The 17,207-nt window shown below is 35.7% G+C and overlaps 1 protein-coding gene across 4 annotated transcripts in view; it reads left to right on the forward strand.

Moving 5' to 3' along the window:
* Nucleotides 1-17,207, forward strand: part of MSANTD4 (Myb/SANT DNA binding domain containing 4 with coiled-coils) — a 31,443-nt gene that overhangs the window by 4,537 nt on the left and 9,699 nt on the right. For 2 of the 4 annotated variants that reach the window (XM_077113099.1, XM_077113100.1), the window contains exons 2-4: nucleotides 1,708-1,777; nucleotides 6,849-7,468; nucleotides 7,833-9,427. In XM_077113099.1, coding sequence (XP_076969214.1) covers nucleotides 7,007-7,468; nucleotides 7,833-8,408 — 1,038 coding nt within the window. In that variant the 5' untranslated portion in view covers nucleotides 1,708-1,777; nucleotides 6,849-7,006 and the 3' untranslated portion in view covers nucleotides 8,409-9,427. The remainder of the gene's footprint in view (nucleotides 1-1,707; nucleotides 1,778-6,848; nucleotides 7,469-7,832; nucleotides 9,428-17,207) is intronic. The other 2 variants (XM_077113098.1, XM_077113101.1) reach the window with 1 other exon arrangement.

Consider the following 17,207-nt stretch of genomic DNA (forward strand, 5'->3'; position numbering starts at 1 on the left):
TTCTTAAGTCTACATTAACTTATTTTGTATTCCTTTGGTGTGTTTCCAACAAACAGAAATGTGAGTTGGTCCTTAAAACAGCATATTCATCTCCATCTGATAATGTTCTACTGGATATAGTTTTCAAAATAGACCAGCTTTTCTGTATTAGAAGTCTTTTGTGGCAATTGAGGAATCTCTGATTTTTGTAGTTGCTAAAGTTATATAAATAAACCTCTAAATGGAAAAATTTACTGTTAACCAGCCAACGAAATCCTGCTGCTATATTGTCTAGCCAACCTAACACAGTAAATAATGTATTTTTTAAAAATTAAATGTGAAATGTGACCCCCACCAATCAGCATACAAAAAAAATGTAAGTGGCATTTATATTAAAGTGTTGTTATCCCTAGCATGAATATAATAGTTATGAAAAACTGTCTTATTATAATAATAAACTATTAACATTTAATATGGATTTTTTATGTACCATGGATTATGCTAGATTTTGTGGGATGGTTTTTCTATTTTTTTTTAATCAGTCATGCATACACATATTAAATAGACTTACACGGTTATGTTTGTTTTTGTTCTAAATGAAAAATACCACTACTTTGACCATCCTTCCCCATATTTTATTTACCTCTGTGTCTTCAACATATCATTTTAATATGTAATCAATATAAAACTATTAATGAAGGATTGTCCATTCAATTTTGTTCCAGTAGGTGTTTGAAATCCAGTGTGTATTTTATGTTTCCAGCGCATCTCAATTTGTATTAGCCACATTCAATAAAATATAGCCACACTCATAACACATGTAGCTTGTAGCTACCATTTTCATCAGTGCAGGGCTATGACACATCAAAATCACCTAGGGAGCTTTTTAAAAATACCTGTAGCTAGGCCCTATCTCTGGCCTATTAAAATAATCTTTGGAATAGGGTTAGGCACTGATAGTTTTTAAAGCCTCCACATTTTTTCTTATTTGCGGCCAGACTTGAGAACCAACTTGCTAGAGAATCAGTGTTAAAGGCTACTTGTTCAGATATGTACAGAGACAAGGTGTAGTACACATGGTGTAGTTGCTAAGAAATTACTTTTTGAAGGTTTTCAAATCGTTTTGTATTTTCATTTAGATTTTCTAACCAAATACATGTGTTTTGCTTTTTTTTTTTAAGTCAAAGAGGCTTGTGGATAGGCAATTATGGAATTTTTGAAAAATATATTTTTTCTTCAGTAAAACAACTCACAAGTAGATTTTTAGAAATAGTGTTCATTACCTCAAAGTAAAATAAACCAAGTGTGCTATAGGTAACAGCCACATGCTTGAGACAGAAATGATTGCACATGGCTCTCTAGATCTAGTAATGGTGGTGGGCAGAATTAATGAAACTTTTGTAGAGCATAGAGTGTCTTGCATCAATGAATCACCTAATTTGAAAGTTTATAGAGAAAGGAGCTTCTGTGCATATGTACACACATACAGTCATGCACACATTCCCCTAACCAGATTTCTTGGCCTGCATTAGCTGGAATCTAGTCGGGTACCAAGTTATGCTAAGCCACATTCATTGTCCAATATGGCATTTATCACGTCTCAGACTGATTTTTTAGCTTGTGGAGCAAACTGTATTATACATGTACTGTGTAAATGTGTATAATTTATTTAGATGCAAAAATTATAATAATTTTGATATTTATGAATGCAAATTTACATTTTTACAGGTCTATGCATTGTTCTAGGGGGACTCGCTACATACATCTATATTGGGTTGGTGCTGAAGTTGTGATTTTGGTAACTGTTATTTATGATTTTGCTTCTGTCTTCACAAACTGCCTTTATCCAAAAGAATCACCCCTTAATTTATAAATTACATGGCAAGATAGTCTGTCTGCAAGATCAGTTTTGCAACCAACTACAATTACAAAACTTTTTTTTTGCCTGTGATATCTTGAGAACTCTGACCTCTGTTCTCTATTGAGCCAGTGTTTTGCATGGACATTAGTTGTTGGTAAATTGGTTGGATATGATCTCACTGAGTGACACCAGTTTTACTGATTTATTATTATGGAGTTTTTCAAATGTAAACAAATAGTACATTAAATAGTATATTAAACTCACATGGATCTATCAGGCACTTCAAAAGATTGTGAACATTTTATTGGTCTTTCCCTCCCTCCCTCCCCCACTTCTTCTGTCTTATTAGATAGCGAATCTCAATCATTTAACCTCAATCATACTGAAATGATTCAGTATGCATCTAACCTTTTGAAAAGCCATAACCATAATACCATTATTATACCTGCTGCAGACTGAATCATGTTTCCCATAAAAGGCATGTTCAGGTCCCAATCCCTGGTCCTATGGGTGTGAACCCATTTGTAAATAGGACCTTTGAAAACCACACTAAACTAGTTAAGGTGTGCCCAAACTGAATGAGGGTGGACCTTAATCCAATGGGGCTGAAGTCTTTATATGCAAAGGAAGTTGGAGAAGAAAGGAGAAGATGCCACTGTGTGCATTGCCATGTGATGGAAAAGCCAAGGAACCCAAAGATTGCCAGCTAGCTGCCGGAAGATAGAGACCCTGGGATGAAGAAAGTCTTCTAGCCTCTGAAACTGTGAGCCAATAAATTCCTGTTGTTAAGCCAACCCATTGAATGGTATTTGTTTTGGCAGCTAGAAAACTAAACACCTGACACAAAAATAATTCCTTAGTATCAGCTAATAACCAATTCATAATCATATTTTCCCAGCTATTTCAAAATGCCTTTTTACAGTTGATTTGTGAAATCAGAATCTAAACAAACATATCATTTAGTTGATATGTTCTGGTAAGCTTCTTTAAATTGATTCATGTAATAGTCATCACACTCACTCTATCTACACCCCCCTCCACACACATACATTTTTTAAATGTCGTTTAATGGAGAAACTGGATCATTTGTCCTATAGAATTTCCCTCATGGATTTGGCAGATTTTGTTTTAGTAGTGTTCAATATCTCTACCTCCCCCGCCCCCCATTTCCTATGAATTGGTAAATTTGTAGGTTTGCTTAGATTTGAATTCAGTTTTTTACATAAGATGACTTCATAGGGGATTCGATATATTTCCTATTGTATCATAGCAGGAGACATAAAATCTTTTCTTTTAACTGATGTCAATTGATTAATAGGTCCAGATAAATTTAACTTTTTTTTTTTCGGTGCATGGTCTGGGAATCAAACCTGGGTCTTCCGCATGGAAGGCAAACATTATACACTGAACCACCCATGCACCCCATAAATTTAACTTTTGATCCATCTATTATAAAGTTCCATCATCAAACTTTTTCTTGATAGTTTTGAAAAACCATTGATTTCTGTTGCCTGGATCTATCATTTCACTGGAGTACTGGTTTTATCTCATCTTCTAGATAGAACTTTTCTATAAAGAAATTTCCCTCATCTGCTATTTGGTCACCCTGAATATAGTTCATACAGGCAAAGCAGGATCAATACTAGATTGTTTCTTTTTATTTGCCAGTTTTCAGTATGATAGCTGGAGTAATCTCTAAGGATGATGAAAGAAGCTTTTTAAAAAAATTATTAGGCTTATGAGTTTCTGGATTATTTATTTGTGTTTCAATCTATTACAGTCTTCTTTTTTTGACACTCGAATTGTATAGTGTTGGCCAGTTGAAGTTCCTTTGAGTTTTTCCTAAATTCTTTTTACATAACCCTTTTAATCTGATAACTTCCTTGTTTCTGACACAATTGGATGGTTTAGGCTTATCTTACATGTTTCCTTCTCTAGATATGGAATTTGCCATTTCTCTAAGGAGCTTCGTTCCTTTTAAGGGGCACATGATATTTATAATGTAGGCGCTAGGGTGTTCATAGCTTTCAGGTTATTACTTCCAGCCCTTTTCAGTGGAGAGAGCTAGGAAATACAAATGTTTTAAGAAAAAGGAAATTAATTGTCTTCATTTCGATATTTACCATTTTAAAAACAAAACAAAAAAAATTTTTTTAATTCTGTTTCTTTCCTCTTAGTACCTGAAATCTTAGTTCCTAATGACATTAGCATAATTATTAACCTTATCCTGCAATTTTTAAGTATTTTTGTTTGAAATTAACTACCAACAGACTACTTTAGTTTATGATTTCTTTGTAGTTCTTTTTGTTCTCACGAAGTTCCTACTAAGGACATATAATCATATTACTGGCTGTTTTAAAGTCTCTTTAAATAATACTTCCCTCTGAGATTATGCCACTAATTTGATATAGGTAAATTCATTTTTTTGTTTGTTGATTTGGGGGGATTGCTTTTTTTTTTATTTTCTCCCTTTAGATAGACTTTTTAGATTATGTGAAATATTTTACGTGATTCCAAAGGCAAAATTATAATACAAGGTACTGCCATCTTGGCTGATTTCTAGCTTTCACCAGGTTGGGTAGAGACGTGCACTGTTGACTCGTGAGCTTGTACTCCCTGAATGTAGTACATATGTTATAGACTATAATATTAATTAAGACCCATGGGCTAACCACTTAACAACTAGGACAATGTCGATATTATTGTGACTTTTTCTTTCCTTTTGTCAAGATTATTTAAAGATTTTATCTTTTGGGCAGTGTGACGGTAGGTCAGTGGCAGAATTCTAACCTGCCATGCCAGAGACGCTGGTTCAATTTCCGGTGCCTGCCTATGCAAAAAAAAAAAAAAGTATATAAAGATTTTATCTTTCTATGTAAACACAGTGCTTACAATGGGCCAAGAACCATTCTCAGTATTATATGAAATCCTTTAATCCTTCAGCATCTTTATGAAGTAATGTTATTATCCTCATTTTACAAATGAAAGTCTGCATAGAGAGGTTAAGTAACTTGCCTAAGGCCACACAGCTAGGAAGTGGCAGAGCCAGGATTGCAGCCCTGGTAGTCCACCTCCAGAATCTGTACTCATAACTTCTGTACTACAAAGCCTCTATGTATTTTTTATTTAAAGAAGTTTTTATTAGAGAAGTTGTGGGTTTACAGACTAATCATGCATAAATACATATACCTCCCCATCACCAACACTTGCATTCATGAGGAAAATTTGCTATAATTGATGATAGCATGTTTTTTTAAAAAGTAGTTGTATTTGTTACAATTGATGAAAAATTATTAAAATATTACCATTAACTGCTGCCTGTAGTTTACATGAGGTATATTTTCCCCATAATCCCAACCTATTTTTTTTTCACACATCTTTATTTTATTACTCATTTTTTTTTTGTATGCTATGTGATGGGGGCCACAGTTCATTCTCTTTTTCCATGTGGGTATCCAGTTATTGCAGCATCATTTGTTGAATTTTTGTTAGCTTGCATGTTTGTTTTGGGAAGTGCATGGGCTTGGAATCACATGCCATGCGAGAATTCTACTGCTGAACTACCCTTGCACCACCCCCTATTTTATTGATGATATTTTAACTTATAATTTTGCTTATATATCCTAGTGACAGGAGGCTTACATTTGCCTATAAAGGCGATACACACCTAGGACAGGACCAAAAGTGCTACATCTGATTACATACTCTGATTTAGTGGGTTTCAATTTTATCATCAAACATCTCTTAAGAAAATGTCAGTATTAGAAATAGTTGCCAATCTTTGTTTTTGCCTACTTGGCACTTTCTTTATGGGTGTGTGAAATTGAGAAGAATTTTTTTGAGAGTTCGTTTGCTGTTCTTTTGAATTTTCAGTTCTCTCTGACCTTCATTTCAACAGCAAGTGACAGTTCCGGAGATGGTTATTCCACATGAGTGATCAGAAACAAAGGGATGTGGTAACGGGAATATTTTTAGTGCTGTTAAAAGCTGTATACAAAGTTGAGGGAAGGTTACTCAGAACTTGAAGGGAAAAAAAGCGTAAAAGTTCAGTGAAATGGTGGTTTAAAAATGCCTTTGTTATTAAAGTTTGAAAATAAGGAATTAGCATCTGCTTTTAAGTCCTTAAGGGAAAAGGCTCAAACAATGTTAGGAAAGATTTTGTATATTTTCTGATTAAATTTATCATTGCTTAATTGTTCTGTTTTACTTCAGTTGACAATACCATTTGTACTGTAAATTACTAGAAAAGTATTTTAATACTAGTAGCAATTTTAGATTGGCGGACATTAACATATTTAAGGGAGAAGAAACCATGGCTGAATGAAATGGAACTAGTTGAAACTTGGGGAAATATTTCTACCTATGTATAGAAATTCATCTAACCCTTCCATATGAAAATCTGCCCCTTTTGAAAATCGAGACGACATTTTAAAACTTACCTTAGCAACACATTTCTAAGACTTAGTGATCATAAGCTGCTAATAGAGAAAGCACACGACATAGGGAATCTCTGTTTAACTCCTTTCATTTAACTAGCTGGGTAATGTTGGGCAAGTTTTTTAACCTCCTGAATCTTATTTGTAATTGGAAATGCTGGTACCTCCCATATAATGCTGTGGGCCTGGAACTTTACATATACATATACATATATATATATATATATATTTTTTCTTCCTATTACAGGAAATGTTTGTAGTCATATAGAGGTAGAAAGAATTTTAGCAATCTCATCTCACCCTCTTTGGATGGGAAGAAAAGTCAGCTCTGTATCTATGATCAGTGAGTGAATTTGGGAGTTAGAAAACATTTGTGTTTATCTCCCTTACTCTTTCTGAGCCTTTGTTTTCCATTACATACTGATAAAATTAGTAACGGTACTGATGGAATTGGAGAATAGACAGGTGTGAACCATGTTTGGAGGGCTTTTTAAAAAAATTTTGTATAAAGCTTATTGAGTTTAGTAACAGAAGTTGCAGATTGAATGATTTTCCTTTTTTTTTTTCCCTAGGAATTATCCAGCTTGCCTCTGCTACTGCTACTAGGTGAACAGAAAATAGTGACTTAAAGTGCCAACAAGGGATTGTCCTTGGTTTTTGTCTTTTGTAACACTCATCAAATTCTTTTCCCATCTTTCTTTACTTTCAAAACTGCATTTAAATTAGAAAAATGAAGCAGTTGAAAAGGAAAAGAAAAAGCAATTTTAGTGTTCAAGAAACTCAGACTCTTTTGAAAGAAATTACAAAAAGGAAAGAAGTCATTTTTTCGAAGCAGCTCAATACCACAATTAATGTGATGAAGCGAATGGCCTGGGAGGAGATCGCCCAGTGTGTGAATGCTGTCGGGGAGGGGGAGCAGAGGACGGGCACGGAGGTGAAAAGAAGGTACCTGGACTGGCGAGCTCTTATGAAGAGGAAGAGGATGAAGGCGAATATTAAGTTGGTTGGTTCGGGGTTTCCCCTTCCCACGTCCGATTTAGATGACTCTCTCACTGAAGAGATAGATGAAAAGATCGGATTCCGAAATGATGCAAATTTTGATTGGCAGAATGTGGGAGATTTCAGGGATGCGGGTGGATCCTTGACTGAGGTCAAAGTGGAAGAGGAAGAAAGGGATCCCCAGAGTCCTGAAGTAAGTATTAGTCTATAAATCCTCTTCTTTTTTTCTTTTCTATTTTCTCTTTCAAGTCTCATGTGGATATTTTAGTCAGGAACAGTAAAGGCATTTCCAGATTTTCAGGCTAACTTAAAAAGATAGTACAGAACAAGGTAAATTCGGTTTTTTTCCCTCTTGATATGACTCCTTTTTCTCTTACCAAAATATATTTATCTTGTTTGCATTAGTGGCATCAGGAAGAATTATTTCCTAAAATTCAAGTAAATGATTTTGTGTGTTCATTGAAGCAATTCAGAAAGCCTTTAAGGAACATTTAGGAACACTGACAGCCATGAAGTCGAAGGGAAATACTGAAAGTCACGTTTTTCTTTTCTTTTAGTTTGAGATTGAGGAAGAAGAAGAAATGTTGTCATCGGTCATACCCGATTCCAGGAGGGAAAATGAACTTCCTGATTTCCCCCACATTGATGAGTTTTTTACCCTTAATTCAACACCATCTCGATCTGCATATGATGAATCTCATTTGCTTGTAAATATAGAGAAGCAGAAGCTGGAGTTGGAAAAACGGCGACTGGATATCGAGGCAGAGAGACTGCAGGTAGAAAAGGAGCGCCTGCAGATTGAGAAGGAGAGGCTGCGCCACTTAGACATGGAGCACGAGCGGCTGCAGCTGGAGAAGGAGCGGCTGCAGATTGAAAGAGAAAAATTGAGGTTACAGATAGTCAATTCAGAGAAACCATCTTTGGAAAATGAACTCGGTCAAGGAGAGAAGTCCATACTTCAACCACAGGACATAGAAACAGAGAAGTTAAAACTTGAGCGAGAACGCTTGCAACTGGAAAAAGATAGGCTACAGTTTTTAAAGTTTGAATCGGAGAAGTTGCAGATTGAAAAAGAACGCTTACAAGTAGAGAAAGAAAGACTTAGAATTCAAAAGGAAGGACACCTGCAGTAAATTTTCTAGGTTTCCATTTAGGGAATGTTTTTAAATCATAATGTTTTCTCTGTATCAGGTAATATCAAAATGGTTGCAGGATTAGCTGTGTGTGTATATGTGTTTCGTTTTGTTTTTTTCCGCTGTGTAATGCAATGTTTTTAGTAGAAAAAGATGATTATATCTGGGTAACTGTATGCCTTCATGGTTTATAGAGGAACTTTATGTGTCCTGGCATAAATAGTATAGCAGAAACTATTGTGCTCTACTCTTTCACTTAGTAATATTACGTAGAGTCTTGTATAATCTGTGTGTTCAGAGTTTATAATTATGTCTATGGAAAATTCAAGCCCAGTGGTTCTCACCCCTGGGTGTCATGACTCAGGGGTGCCACTGGCATCTAGTGGGTAGAGGCCAGGGATGCTGTTAAACATCCTACAATGCACAGGACAGCTCCCCACAATAAAGAATTATCTAGCCCCAAATGTCAATAGTGTCTAGGTTCAGAAACCCTATCCTACCCTAACTGTGCATCTCTATAGCTTTATTTTACAGTTCCAGAATATTAAAACCTCAGATATTTATGTGGGTAGATACTTAAATGGCCAAAAACTTTTAACTGTGGAACTGTACTGTGTAGTATATAGAATATAGGAAGCAATTATAGATATTTTATTCCCATGTTTCCATCTATAAATAGTCTGAGATTCAGAAAACAATATAGGGGATATTAATTGCCCTAAAATGAGTCACTTTGAAAAGCAATCCATTTATCTAGCTTTGATAGTTTAGAAACAAAATAGTTTTGGAGTTTTAGTTCCCTTTTGTCTTTGAATCCATTGTCTTAGCCTAAAACAAAAAATTGTCATTTCAACCATATACTAAAACCTTATGTAAATGAATAGTTAAAGCTAGTAAAAAAAAAAAAAAAAAAAAAGATACCAGTATTCCATAAGCTTGAACCCAACGATTAATTGTTTGATTTTTTTTTTTTGCATGGACAGGCACTGGGAATCAAACTCTGGTCTCAGGCATGGCAGGTAAGAACTCTGCCTGCTGAGCCACCATGGCCCACCCATATTTAATTTTTAAACTGAATTATAGCAGCAAGTTGGGAGTGGTGCAGGGGCTAGAATATATTCCATATAAAATAATAATAGTGGGGATGAAATAATGTTAGTTGGTGTGTATCATGCATTGGAGAGAGCGCTTATCCCACACTCTGACTTCATCAGTAGAACGATTCTTGACAGTGGTATCTGTTGTTATTCCTGAATCTGAGGCTCAGAGAAGTTACACAGTAAATGGCTGATCTTATGTCATATAGTAGGCTTCCTTAGCCTGATTTGACTTCTGTCCTCTCAAGTTGCTTTTCCCACAAACAAATTATTGTTTGGTGGTCTGGAGGTGGTGGATGATAAGCCATCCTAGAGCTCACGTTCTGACCGTAAATCTGCAAGTGAAGTCCTCGGTTGATTTCTATAACTTTTACAAAAGTTACCATTGAGTTTACTTTTAAAAAAAAAAGGAAATAAAGAATAGGGGATAGAAATATTTCCACTATGTAGGTGGTTTTCAAAGTGTCCTTCCAGACCAGCAGCATCAGCTTCACCTGGATACTTGCTAGAAATGCAAATTCTCAGGTCCTAAGCCCAGACCTACTGAATCAAACTCGGGTGATTCTGAAGTACACTGAAGTTTGAGAATCACTGCACTGGATCACTGTTTTCTGATTTCTAGGGCTGATAGGTAACTTTAATTCATCTCATATTGACAGATCCTTCCTTACTTCTGCATTTGTTCCTTGTTAATTTAAGAATGGTTTGAAACTGTATGTGATATTTGAGTATGGGTATACAAGGAAAAATATACTTCTGCTTGTTACCCTGAATTTGAAATAGTCTTATTTTTCTATAACTAAAATAAATACTTCTATTGTAGAAATAAATTTGCCTACACTATCTGCAAGTTTGTTATTTCAAGTGATTCTCAGCGCAATAAGGATTGAGGTTATCCAGCCTGGGAAAGAGCTTTCTCACAACGAGTAGGGACAGGAGACCTAACATTTTGCTAGGCGTTATGGTCCCATGCTTTACATGCTTCATTAGAGTTGTTTCTCAAAACAACCCTTGATTTGTCATCTTATCCCACATAAATAAAGAAAAGCTTCATGGATTTAATTTTTAACTAAATACCTGAAAAATTACATACCAGTACTGACCCAATATTTTAGCATAAACCTATAAGGAAAAGGAATGAAGTCTGTAGATACAGTTCTAAGTATTGTACCTTTGCCACTTATGACTTGGAAAAGTCATTTAAGTTGCCCTGCCTTGATTTCCTCATTTGTAAAATGGGTATAATAATACTTGTCCTGCCTATGCTCCATGTTTGTTTGTTTTTTAATAAAATGGTATATGTAAAATATTTAAACTGTAAAATAGTATTAAATGCAAGATGATACTAGGTATTAAATTTATATGGCCACCCTGGTCTAGGGAACACTTCTCTTTCCCTCTTGTATAGATGCTGAATTAGAAGAAGGAAGGGGCCATAAGTTTGCAGAAAAAAAGATTAAGCATTTTCTCAGTTTTTTTCTTTTTAAATTAAACACAGTTTAGGTTTTGCAATTAAAGAGAACTCTTGCTTCTCTTTCATTTTTTACCTGAGTTGTCCATTTTATATAATGTTGCTGCTTCTCTCTTTTCTTTTTTTATACCTCTTCATGATTTGTCTTCTCAATCCTGAATATAAAACCAGATTGCAGTGCTTCCAGATATTTTATAAGAGCCAATTTTTATTACCCCTCTGTTTTTAACTTTTGTTTTGAACTCAAAATGATTTTCTTTGCATTGTTCTACATTTGCTTTAACATTATGTTTCCCCAGAAGTAAGTTTAATGTTTTAATTTTCAATTTGTCAGGTACTTTCTAGTCACTATCCTCAGGCCTGATGTTATAACTAAAACTCCAAAGATACTAATAGCCTAATGCATTTTTTGATCTCTAATTTCTTTTTGAAAACATTAAATTTTTGCATATATACCAGGCAGTAATTTGCACAGTCTTAGTTGAAATCCACATGAGGATTGTCTATCAAATGTATCACTTTCCAAATTTACCCCAATGCATATAAGAAGGGAAGCTGGAAAATATGGAGAAGAAACTATTTCCTTGAAAAACAAAATTAGATACATACAGATGCACAGATTGATAGGTAATGCTTATTGCTTCTCGGAAGATTAATTCACCACTATAGACTACTCATGGTGCTGAGACCATGCTGTCTGAATTGATATTAGGAAGAAATGTGAAATGATGATGCTTATACTTTCTGAATTTAGATAAATATATTTGGAGAAGTTTTGGATTTCAGTGAATTTCATCAGGGGATTACCCTTTATGGTTTACCATTTATTTTTCTAATATAACCTATTCATTTTTAAAAAAATTAATAACAGAAATACAAAGACTATCTACTCTAAGTTCCTTCCAGATCTAAAGCTGCAGTTCCAATATTTTAACTGAAATATAAACCTGTATTTCCAATTGTAATAAGACATCGCAGCCTGTGTATTTTACTGTTTCTTTAAATACATGGTACATGCCACCACCAAATTAATTAGCTCCCTTTCACACATGTAAATTATCTTCTCTACACAGTGACACTGTTTGTACCAAGTCGTTTGGTTGGAAACTTTAGAGGTGTCTTTGAATGCTTTGCTTTCTTCAATGGTATTCAAGCTGATGATCAAATCCTGGCTTTTCTTCTGTTGATGTCTAAGATCAGCCTCTACTAACTTCACTTTAGTCTTAACATGTTGGCTTTTACAGCCTGTACCTCAGCAGCCTTCTGTCACTCAGTCTCTTTCCAATCACCCCATTTGATTAGACTTCCTAAAGCACTGCTTTCATTATGTCCTGAGAATTAACAGAGGTAGTGGTAGAAGAGCTGTGCTCTGGAAGTCAGAAGCCCATAAGTCCACTTCCTGCTCCACTTTTATCAGCTGTGATTTGGGAAGATCATGTTTGCGTTTCTCTTTTACCTTTGATCACGTTGCCTTCACGCTTAATCTATTTTTTTTTATCCAGAGTGACAGTACATAGAGCAAAACCTTTGCTGATTTAGGGACTTTGTCATTCCTACCACTCTTTATCATAATTTAAAAGTATCAAAATAAATTTCACTGAGTAAAATTGGAACAATTGGAACAATTTATCATATAAAATTGGTGTCATTATATCTTCCCAAATCTCCCTGGTCACTGACTTTTTGAATAAAAATGTTAAATAAAATGAACACTAGAGTGCTAAGTATGACTCATTCCTCACTTCTCTGAGAATTGCTCCCAAATCATAGTGGGCTCTGGCACCCATATGTGTGTTATGTGATTCTGCTTCTTTGTACCTAATTGGACCAGGAGTGAACATGGGACTCACATCAGGTCCATCTGATTCTTTCTCCAGGGAATTTGTAATTGGGCCCAAGACACCTTTGACAGATGGAGTTGGAATTCTGTAATCAGTCTACTTACATCTATAAAGGGTGACTCAATTAATATGTGGATGAAATAGCAAAAAAACAAAAAAGAAACAAAAGTCCTAGTTTATCATACCAAGAAGCATAGAGCCAGCATTTAGAGAGTTGAAATGGAATGGATAGAGAACAGTCCCTGAGTTTCTGGGGATCTCCATTTCATGGTTCCTGTCCTTTCCTGAGGTTCGGTTAAAAACCAGACCTTCCATTCTCTGAGATAACTATATTATTGAAGATTCCCCTTCTCTTTAAATCTTCGTCCTGACCCAGATGTAATGCTCCTTTCGTTGATTTTGTAAATAAACAGGATAAAGGTTTTATTCATAAATGCTCACTGGGCACTCTGGTGCCCTCCTATGAGACTCTGGATCACTTGATGGATTTAGAGTCCTCTTTGCTTGTCATGCTACTTCTAGATCATTGCTCCTCCATTCTTTTGTTAAAAACAAACAAACAAAAACCTGCACCTTTGAAGCTGATGCACCCTCTCTAAACCACCTTCCTTATCTCTATTATTCTCCTTGATCATTCATTCCCTGACAGCTTTACCACCTGACTCATAATCTTCCTCTTTACCCTTCATCCGACTAGGAATTTCCCAGGTAACTTTGCTGTCCATATGGAGAATCTATGAAAGCTTTGGCCACTTAGTTCTGTCTTCCTCGAAGTTTCATTTCTTATACTCCACCTCAGTCACCTGCTTCTACCACCAGCATTCTTCTGGGCCAAGTATCATTGCTTCTCAGAAATCATGAATTCAAACACCAGCAAGGTGAATTTGATCTCTAATCTTCCCAGCCTGCTGCATGTGTTTTTTATCCTTAGGACTTTCAGTCCAATGCCATCTCCAATTTCTCTTGTCATAAATACCTTCTAGCTCAGACTCCATGACCACGATCGTGCTCACACATCCTGACACATTGGTGCTACTCTACATGCACAGCCCCACCAGGCTCTCAACACTGCCTACTGATCTTTCTCTGGTTCTTTAGCCTACCCTACCCCTTTTTCCACTGTCCAAAACCATGATTTCAAAATGTTTCCACTTGTAAGCTCTGACAGCTCTTTGCTTCTCCTCCCATGCTTAGTTGATAACTTGCTTTTGAGAAAGGAGAAGCCATCAGACAGTAACTTCCTCAATTTTTTGATACCATGCTTACAAATTTATACTCATCCTCTCCTGAAGAAAAAAAAGGCAATATAGTAGTATATAGAATGATGGTTAAGGTATAGGCTCTGTATTCAAATATTTGATTTCAAATCTGAATGCATTAATTGCCAACTGTAATTTTGGGTAAAATATCTAATGTCTCAATGACTTACTTTCCTCATATGTAGATTGAATAATACTTCATGGGATTGTTATGAGGATTCAATATTGTAATCAAAGGAATTTACCTATCATAAAGCAATTGTGCAATAAAATCCAGTTATATTTTTATTATAAGTTGAACCTATGAAATTGTCATAGGTAAAAAGAGTGCTTAAATATAATTTATATGGTTCAATGTTTTATCATTACAATTAATGCAGTCTGGGGGTATCCTTCCCCTTATTCAAAGACAATTCCTTCATCTATCTATTTCATCCGCTTCTGCCTCTTCAAAATCACTATCAGTGATGTCCCTTCTCTCCCGTAGCTTTGACTTGAGCCATTATATCTGATTCTTTGCATCATCACTTAAATGTGCTCTACTCTCACCCATTTAAAAATAAATTTGCACATAAAAATGACCGAATAAGTGAATAATTCTTAGATGTCTGTTTCTTCCCAAGATCTTTCCCAGCCAAACCTTTCTGACTTCTTCCTTCTTGGCTCTGCTCATCTCTAACTCGCTTGAGATTTCAGAGTTATTCAAACCAGGTAACAGCTCTTTTCTTCGTAATACAAATTCTCCCCATTTACTTATTTCCTCCTCCTACTGATTTATTGTTTATAGCTGACCATTCCTTCTCAATCTCCTTTGCCGGTTCCTACCAGGCCTCCTGTCCTATAAATGTCACATTTTCTTATGGCTCAATACCGTGATGTCTTTTTATTTGACATCAGTAGTTTTCAAAGTGTGGTTCTTGGGCCAGCAGTATCAGCATTACCTGGGAAGTTGCTAGAAATGCAAATTCTCAGGCCCTACCTCAGACCTATTGAATCAGAAACACTAGGATGGGGTCCAGTAATCTGTTTTAACCATCCCTCCAGATGATGTATGCTAAAGTTTGAGAACCACAGCTCTATATTTTCTACTTAGACGCTCAGCCCTTGGGCTTCAATTACTATAATTGATGTAGTCAAAACTACATCTCTGGCCCAGACTTCTCTGTTCTATTCAGATGTTTCAAACACTTCAAACAACGCATATAACGTTGAACTCATGATCTACTGCAAACCTGATCCAACTACTCATCGTGGGCAAGAAGCCCAAGGAGATACTGGAGTTGCTATTCAACAGGCATGACATGGTCTTGTCATGATGTTTATGGAGTGGGCAGTGGGTAGGGGAAAGAGGGCTTCATGAGGCATAGGTCTTAGCTGCAGAAGCAAAGAATCTCTGTCCTTATATATGTATATAAGATTCTTTCATTCCTTTGTGACCCATGTTCCCTTTTAGTGGCATGGAAGCCAGCTTCAGGGTGACTGCTCCAATAAAATATGAACGTTCTGCAATATAGTGCCTCATCAGAATTTTAAAAGACTTTTTAAAAAGTTTGATTGGATTCAAATCCATTTACATTTTGGCAAGAACTTTCAACATTACATTCATCAATGGAAAAAAAGGAAGATGTGTTATATCCTTTAAATATGATTTTAGCTGTTATAAATTTTTGAATGGTTGTAAAATGGTTTAAACACTTTTATTCAGACAGGGCAGAAGTCCAAGTTGTGGTGTCTCTTATTTGGTGTCCTTATCCTTTGGTAGTTGGATTTGGCTTATGGATAGATCAGTGACATAATTTGGACATTGTGATTCAGGTATTCTTTTTGGCTGTTTTGCCTTCAAGCCTGATTCTCTGGCTTTCCTAAAGATTCTAGAAAATAATATAGTAAAATAATATCCGTTATTCAAAAATAAATTTTTTTTCCTAACAGAGTTAGAGTAGGTTCTGTTGATTGTATTGTAAGAACTCTGCCTGAAACGGGCACTCCAGCTAGAAGGAAAAATTAGCAAAACTTTGAAGAGAAAGAACATGAAGCATCTTGAGAACTGGATCTGTTGAGTATTTGGGTATTATTGGACTGAAAGGCAGGTGAAAGAAGATTCAGGAGGTGTTGGCAAGTCTAAAATGGACATTGAGTCATTTTAATCAGGAAGGTGTCAGGGTCATATTTGCACTCTGGCAGCCATGTAGGGATGCAAGTGAGATAAGAAGTGAAGAGAACTGTTAGGAGACACTTGAAGTAACAACAGTGAGAAATGACGAGTCCTTCGCTAAGTCAGCAATAGTATGGATAAAAGTCATTGGACAGAGTAAGGAGATATTTAGGAGGTAGAAAGAATTAAGATGTTGATGCATTGAATGTAAGTCACATGCCAAAGTCCTTGGTGAATCACAACTTTCTTTAGAGGGTCTTCATTCATTAATTTCTTAATTTAGTCACCCCATTCAATCATATATTGAAACATTGATTGTCAATTAGCATAGGTCTGAACCCCAACTTCACAAATAACTTTCTATATACCCAGTATTAAGCTAGCATGAAATGTTCAGGAACTTTAGAAATGTTGGTCAAAAGTATAATCTTTGAGGAGAAAATAATAATAACCTGCTAGTTAATCAGTCTCTCATACTTGGGATTATAGATTACAAAATTCCAAAATAACTCCTTCATTCAAACAATGAACATGGCATTATAATTTGATAGAATCCTATTTCTTAATCTTATTATTTTATAATTTTTATACTTATTTTGCTGTTTGTGATACTGTCCAGTCAGCACAAGTGATTACAAAACGGGTTCATGTACTCTGGAAGTCCGCTCGACCTCCCAGCTTCTTCAGAGCCAGAAAAAATGGAGTTTATCTTTGTGTTTTGTCATTTGGAAGAATAAAGCTGAACCTGATTTCTGCACGTTTCCGTGGGAAGGAGAAGTATCATCAGGGTTATTTCTGGCCTGGCACCATCCAAAACATGGGGCTGAGAATTTTCTCCTTGATTGCGTTCTTTAACACGGCCACAAATTCCAGTCTGTGACATGTAGGAAAAAAACCGGAGGTGTCTAGGTTGTGGGAAGGGAAATATAATAAACATTACACACCCAACAATGTAAAAATGACATGTCAAACATTC

This window comes from Tamandua tetradactyla, chromosome 8, assembly GCF_023851605.1.
Source record: "Tamandua tetradactyla isolate mTamTet1 chromosome 8, mTamTet1.pri, whole genome shotgun sequence".
In the NCBI taxonomy this organism is placed as follows: Eukaryota; Metazoa; Chordata; class Mammalia; order Pilosa; family Myrmecophagidae; genus Tamandua; species Tamandua tetradactyla.